At 40.4% G+C, this 7,993-nt stretch overlaps 1 protein-coding gene across 1 annotated transcript; it reads left to right on the top strand.

The window, feature by feature from the left end:
• Positions 1-6,651: 6,651 nt before the first annotated feature.
• LOC125549256 (putative germin-like protein 2-1) lies at positions 6,652-7,521 on the top strand. Its single transcript, XM_048712739.2, has 2 exons — positions 6,652-6,817; positions 6,928-7,521. The coding sequence occupies exons 1-2, from the start codon at positions 6,706-6,708 to the stop codon at positions 7,461-7,463; spliced, it is 648 nt and encodes a 215-aa protein (XP_048568696.1). The 5' UTR covers positions 6,652-6,705; the 3' UTR covers positions 7,464-7,521.
• The last annotated feature ends 472 nt before the right edge of the window (positions 7,522-7,993 follow it).

Here is a 7,993-nt window from a genome sequence, read left to right as displayed (position 1 = left end):
AACTCCACCGTACAAAAAACTTGTAGACTATATCCAAGCTCAGTTCTAGATTCACAAACATATGGCGATTTGTTCATTTGTTCTTTGACTAAATATTATGTTTGTGTCTTTCTTTAGAATGCAAAATTATTGTATGGTTATGTTCATTGAGTTTTATGGAAGAAGAGGTATACTATTTTCATTTCTTCTAAATATTAATTTCTCCATCATCTCTATGAAAAAAGTGAACTACCAAATGAGTCATGGGTTGACCCAGTTACAAACCGGCAAGTGGCATTGTTGTTGTGTGTTTCGTGTTTTTGTTCAAGTCAATTTGTAAACGCAAAAACAAAGGTTGGCATCACACTCACATATCTTTGAGGACCAAAGATACCCCCACCACATTCAACAAAAAACTTCTCTCACCCCTCCATCCTCGTCGCCAACACAGAGGTGGAGGCCTCGGCGGTCAAAATAATGACCATTTGGCGCTTGCTCTACAACCTTGGTGCTTTTTTCTGGCGGCCTCATGGGTTTAATCAAGGTGTCTTCCTTCTAGATTGGCTAGTCTAGTGAGGTTCTTCTGGTTTGTGTTTGTTGACATTGCTAGGTTGATGTTGGGGAGACATATTTCATTGAGGTTGTCTCCTCAACAACACACATGCGATTTTTGACATTGGCTTATGTGAGTGGTGTTGGCCCGACCGTCTGGACAGATTGGGATGTTGTCCCATGGATGTAGCTTCCCCAACCCCAAGTCCATTTCCTTCGTGGTGGGTTTCCCTCACAATAATACAATGAGTGGCGGCCTCAATAGATTTGGTGAGGAAGCAATGCCCATCTTGTTCTTATTTGTCCAGCTTTTGCCTCCCGCTCTCCCCCTACGATGCAACCCCATGGATATGTGCCCAGCCATGGAATTTGATTTCTAGAAGTCCCTAGTGGCGGATCTAGGATATCAATTTTGAGAATTAAAAATATTTTTACAGCCAGACATGAGTAAGGGATGGCAATATTATTCATCGATTAGGGTAGCCATGGATATCTGGCCTACTGGGAAAGGGTTTGAAGTACCTTTTTTATCTCATGGATTTTCATGGAGACCTGACAGGAACACAAGGTGGGAATTGGTCGCCTCTACCCCCGCCTTACGCGGCTATAAACGAGGGAAGCGTCTCTGTCTTGCCTACTGCAAGGTGCAAAGAGCGCTCGCTTCTAGTGACGTGGAGTGGGTCCACCCATTAGTTGCTGTGAAGTTTAGTGAAGTTCTTTCATTTCGTTTCTTAGGTTTTTTTTTATTTTGTTCATATTTCAAAAAACTTTTAAATATACATATTTTAAAATTACTTTACTGAAAATTTTAGAAACATTCACTGCGTATTTAAAATCTTAACGTGGTGTACATGAACTTTTTCACGTGGTTTTTAAAAATGTTTGTACCATTAAAAAAATATTCATGACATTTACAAATGTCACACATTAAAAAAATGTTCGTGACATTCAACGAAGTGTTTATACAATGTAAAAACTGTTCACGTAATTAAAAATATGTTTTGTAACATTCAAAAAAATGTCAATGTGATTTGGGAACTGTTTAACAAGTATCCGAAGAAATATTGAAACAGGTATTTGAAAAAGATTCATCATCTATTTGAAAAGTGTTCAACGTGTATCAAAAAGTATTCTGCATGTTTAGGAAAAAAATTGTAAAATGCGTATTAAAAAAGCCAACATGTATTGGCAAAATGGAAAAGAAAACCAAAAATAAAAATAAAAGAAATTACAAAAAACTTAGAAACAAAAACCGGTCCGAACAGGTTCATGGACCCTTTCCCAATAGTTAGTAAATTTGAAATGAATTCTTTGGCATCGGTCTACATAACGAAGAGGCTGAAAGGCACACGGCAACCATGTTTGTACCCTTGTGGAGAAAATCTCTATTATTAAAGGGGGATCGAACGTCGTGATGGTTCGACCTCTTTCCATGGTTCAACCTCCTTTGATACCCCCACCTCGTTCGATCCCCCAACCCCCACGCATGAACCCACCCTCCAAACCAGCGAAAAAAAGAGAAAATCCCGCACGTCTCCACACAACCACGATCTCCCTCGAACCCGAAACCACCCCATCAGCCTCAGTCTCCCCTAGCAGCGATCTCATGAAACTAGAAGTTCTCCTCTCCAAACCTGCTCACGAAGGAGAACCATTCGGCCTGGAGCAGCGGCGCCCCTCCCGCGACCACCCACGTACCTTCGTCCCCTCACCAGCAATTCAGGCTACAAACGTCCCTACGCAAGTACGCAACCCTGCCGCCCTACCCCATGCCATGGGTCCGCCGCGCCTTCATCTTAGACGAGCCGCCGGGAGATGGTAAGCGGGCCAGTCCTTTGATAAGGAGGTGTCACCGAAGGTCCTATCTGCCACTTCCCTTCGCCCAGGCACCCGCCGACCCGGCTGACCCGTCGTTAACCAGTGGCGGAGGTGTTCAAGGAGTTCGTCCCGGGCCTGCGCGTGGAGCACGTCAACGGCCCTCTTGCCGTTGAGGCCTTCCGAGACCGATTCCACAGTGCCACCTTCTTCGGCTGGATCAGGGGTTCAAGTACAACTACCAGTAAGCTCTCTTTCTTCCTTCTCCTCTCTGAAATTTTGTTTAGTTCTCTTCTTGATCTGATTCCTAATACAGAACTTGATTTCTTGGTTATGACCTGCATTGTTATTGTTGATACAAATTCATCGAAAAACTTCTAATGGAGACGGTATAATAGTTACTGTGAATTTTTGTGCCAAATGCGGTGCAGGTTCATGTCCCCCTGCTATCTGTCATGTTTTTCAGGATAGAGAAAATGTATGAGCATGGTCCTCTAATATTTCTCTATACATTTGAAAATTTGATTCTTTCTCAAAAAAGAAAGTAAATCCATCATTGCTAATACGTAGATGTAGGAGAAATTATATTTTTTCAGTTTTGTAACTACTGACAGAGTTTGCGTTCTTTGTAGCAGAAATTTGATAGCCCTGTTTATTTTGTTACGCCATTCTCTACATATAGTCTTCTTGTTGTGATGGATAGGCCGCGGTGACAGCAATCGGTGGAGAGTTTGGAGGATGGGGTGGATAACCGACGAGGTTACACGGACGGCTATAGCAGTACATCAGACTTAGCTTCATATTTCGGGCTCACAATAATTTCTTCTTTATGTTTTGGTTTTTCTCAGTATCCCATGTGTTAGTTCTGCATGTATTTTATTTGTTTACTGAAACTAGGAGCAGTAGTACATCAGAGTAGTTACTGAAAATACTCCTACTACAGGAGGTATTGCATATGGTTTTGGCAGAGAATGCAACTTGGGTTCTGATTTTTATTTGATATCCCTATTTGTGTGTGCTGTAACAATGATTCAATACCAAGGTCAGGATAAGGTGGAAGACTGTGTAAGCTCTACAATGGCGAAACTTTCGGTAACCATCTGTTTACTTCTTCCAACTATTCAATGACCAATATGTCCTGAAAATTAGCTACTATATATGATGTACTAAAATGCTGCTCAATCAAGAGCTTTCTGTACACACACCTACCTAATATCTGTGTGTTGCTACTTAAGATGATGCTGGATGTAGTACATGCCTTTTTGTTAATTCCAGCCTTAAGATGTTGCTCTCGAATTTATATAAAAAGTTAGTTCTATAATTGTCTTTACATGATAATAACAATTTCTACAGAGTATTTTAATGTTTTTCAAATAGAAAGTATGTGTTGAAAGTAATAACATTAAGTATCTTTAGATTTTGTTCAGTAAATCACTGCATATAGATGTATGTCTATTTGTAGCATTTTATAGTGAGGTAGTGACACAGGCAAGTATGAGATGTACCTTGTGTTCACATAAGCTTTTCACAAGAAGTGAAATACTACAAAGGTCTTAGTGCTACATCATAGTAATTTTATTTATATTCATTATATATATACTCCCTATGTCCCAATTAAGTGTCTCAACTTAAGTTAGTACAAAAGTTGAGCCATTTATTTTGGGACGGAGGGAATGGAATACATCTCACCTTGCAATCTTGGCTCTTTCACTATCAATTGAGTACATCCGATTGTTCCATTGTAACTATATTGGAGATAAACATAATGTTGATATACCCGTGATTGATAAATTTAAGAAAATATGAGAGACCTGCACCTACAATAATCAGGTTGAATTGGCTTTTGAGAAAATCTCTGGAAAGTGGAAACCATGATGCTGATATACCTCTGATTGCAGTGCTGCATATTAGTACATCTATATGCTCTTATATTTCTTTACGGAGGGAGTACTACTTTAGTATACAGTCTTCACTAAAGAGGACAAAAATCTACATTCTTCCAACTTAGGTTTATCTTCACTATTTGTTTTCTGGTTCTATTTTTCAGATTATAAACCACTTCTTTGGTTCGAAGGAAGAAACTCCATTGCTGCTTAGGACTTGGTGGTGAGTAAGTTAAAAGGGCATGGTAACTATGACTATACATAACTATGCATGGCTTTGTTTTGAAACTACAGCTACATGTTAGATCTCGTATGGAAATACATGCACCAAGTATTTCATGTGTAGACTGTTAAAATAGAAAAACATAAAAAATGATGTTATGTTTTGAATGGAACACACAAACTCAACTAAGTACATTTGTGAAATCCTATGCAGAAGAGAATATATTTTCATTTAAGCTAGGTATGCTGATGAACACCTTGAAGAGGATTGCTCTCGCATTTGAAGAAGTTTTAGCAGTCCACTGTTGATGGGATTCTGAAGGAAGGTTTGTTCCTACATCTATCTTTGTCATTGGGCTGAACCGGCAGACCTAAGGGAACATTATATTTATATCCTTGGTCGGAAGCTTGGGAAGGGTGAGGTTGGGATGGCATACTTCTGCACTGAGACAAGTACATCTGAGTTGAATGTTGTAGAGCTTGCAGGAATTGTTGTCAGCGCTTTGCCTATGTGCCATTCACAAGAATATTTTATAAGTAAAAATATTCTAGAGAAATGATGTGATTCAATAAATTTCAAATTTTTAAATACCTACTTTTTATTATTTGTTTTAATTCTACATATTTTCTGAAATATCCTTGATTTTTCTAAATTTTGGGCTTTTTCTAATTTCTCATTTGATTTTATCATGCATGGTGAGCTCTAGATATGAGGAGGCTAGCCAAGACAGGCATGTGGTTAGAGGGCAGTAGTTTGCCCAGAGCAAGGAGTGAATGAAGACGGATGCGTGAGGCTGAGGCATGATACCATTAGAAAGTACATATGTATGTGTTCAAGTGACTGTTATTCCATTTCCAAATCATGTGCTTTTGTTAAAACAAGTGGAGGGAGGTTAAGAAGTTCATTGTCATTATGTCAGTAAGGTGATGAAGAGGGTGGATATCGGTCTACAAACATAGAAGAGTGAAACATGTTTATCTTCTTTCAAAGTCAATATCTGAAGAAAAAAAAGTATTCATATTCTTTATTCCATGGCAACACATGCACAATCATGGTCATTTTGACATATGGTGTCAGAAAATGCAGAGCAATATGAGCTTGTCATAGTAGCTACTTAGTTGGAAGAAAACATAGATTGAAGATGGACATATCTGATGTGCCTGCTTGATAGGATGCTTATTTAGTTATGTGGATGCAGTGATGCTTCCTTTGTTGTGGATATGTGCTCTCTTTTTAATATTTTCTTGCTTCTTACTTGTCTATCAGGCTACTTTGGTACATTTTAGAGAGAAATTTGTAACGGAGGGAGTACATTGTATATGGAAGACGGTGTCATACTATTCTGTGGGGTGAGCGCATTAAGCGGGAGGGGTTGGCGGGGCTACAAGAGGGCTTATCGTGGGTTTGTTGATAGCAGCGAGCCACTAGCAAGGTTGGATCAGCGTTGGCCGCGAATAACAATGGTGAGTGACGTTCAAATTTATGTTCCGTGGCAACACACGGGCACACAGCTAGTATAGATAAATGACAAATAGAATTGTAATATATGGGTTGGTTCAAGAAAAAAATTAATCAGGGACATGGAAATCTCAACAAAAACATGAGCTTGAACATACTTTGTGAGCACGTCCGCTGGCTGCGTGACAGCCGCCGTGGTTCTGGCCGCATGACAGAAGGAATCATAGCATAGAGAGACCGGTCCAATCATTCCATATCTGGACCCTTAGGCCGTCATACGGATAGGTGTGCAGGTTAGGGACAAATCAATCAGCCATTCTCTAATTCCGAGTAGTCTTAGCTAATCAACCTATAGGACGAAACTACCTTTTTAGTTGTTTTTCCGGGGGCTGCAGCCTACATATGGCTCCTCGTAATAATATGATTTGAGCCTCTAGGGTTGATGGCTGCATCGCAAGTTCCATCTGGTGAGACAAGAGAGCCGGTACAAGTACGAACATGACTTGTTCAAATCATGAATATACAAGTATGATTAGTTGGCCGTTGTAGCCAGGCCTGCCAGGAACACGCTTTATACTTCTTCCTCGTTGCTCAGGTAGGAATTAGTGAAGACCATTTCCTTGATATCCACACGCGCCCCAACAGAACACACACAAAAGCTCTTCCATCGTCCCTTTCCCTATATATACCGGTCTCCTCCAATCCTCAGAAGCATCACAAGAACTAGTTTGCATAGCTCTTTGTCTACTTGACCAAAGCGCACTTGATCTAGTGAGAATTAACTTTGGCATCCAAATGGCCACAAAGTTCTTCCTCCTTGCCTTTTTGGCTCTGGCGGCTTCTCGTGCTCTTGCCTCCGACCCAGGCCAGCTTCAGGATTTCTGCGTCGCTGACAGGACATCCCAAGGTATGTATAACCACACATGCATGCGTACTTGTGGTGAAATGATCTAGTTACTTCTTCTTTGTGCCAATATGTAGCTGTTAACTGTTCAAAATGTGTATATGTATGTGCAGTTTTCGTCAACGGATTTGCATGCAAAGACCCAAAGAATGTTGTGGTAGAAGACTTCCTCTTCTCTGGCCTTCACATGGCTGGGAACATGGGCAACAAGCAGGGCTCCGCTGTGTCCGCAGTCAACGTTGCGCATATTCCTGGCTTGAACACTTTGGGCATCTCTCTCGCTCGTGTTGATTATGCACCCTATGGTCAAAACCCACCCCACATCCACCCCCGCGCATCCGAGATTTTGACAGTGCTAGAAGGCTCACTCTATGTTGGTTTCGTGACCTCAAACCCCGAGACCAAGTTGTTCTCGAAAGTTCTAAACAAAGGAGACGTGTTTGTGTTTCCGCAAGGACTGATTCACTTTCAGTTCAACACTGGAGACAAAGAAGCGATAGCCATTGCGGCACTCAGCAGCAAGAACCCTGGAGTGATCACCATAGCCAATGCGGTGTTTGGATCAATGCCATCCATCTCAGATGACATCCTTGCCAAAGCCTTCCAGGTGGACAAGAAAATTGTAGACCATGTCCAAGCTCAATTCTAGACATTTATATTTGGTGATGTTCTTACTTGATTAATTTGTTTTTTCATTAAAGATTATGTCCGGGTGTTCCTTTATACTATAATTCAATGGAAGAAAAATAATCAATTATTGGCACAAAGAAGTAACTCGATCATTATTATTTTCTTTATCATCTTCGTTAGTAAAATATCAAATGGGTCGTGGCTTGACCCAACTGCAACCTAGCAAGTTTCATCATAGTTGCGTGTGTCTTTGTTTTATTCAATAACTTTGTATTCGGAAAACAAATGATCATGCGTTTGGTCTGTTGTACGTAACAAAGTCAATCAATTTGATCACAAGGGATGATAGGTGTGCATCACATTGATGCAGAGGCGAGGGATTTAACCTCCTTTTCAAGAAAAAAAAAGAGGGCATGCGAGAGGTACACGCATGCTAAAGGAAATGGAGGAATTCCTTCAATGTATGAGACACACAATCAACAAGAGTGATGATATTGTATTAATGTAACTCTTCTTATGCATGGCACCAATATGCGAGTTATTCACTTT

Source organism: Triticum urartu, chromosome 1A (assembly GCF_056163025.1).
Source record: "Triticum urartu cultivar PI428250 chromosome 1A, HENAU_Tu73, whole genome shotgun sequence".
Lineage (NCBI taxonomy): Eukaryota > Viridiplantae > Streptophyta > Magnoliopsida > Poales > Poaceae > Triticum > Triticum urartu.
Note: the sequence above shows the minus strand (reverse complement) of the source record. Positions and strands in the feature narration are given on the sequence as shown.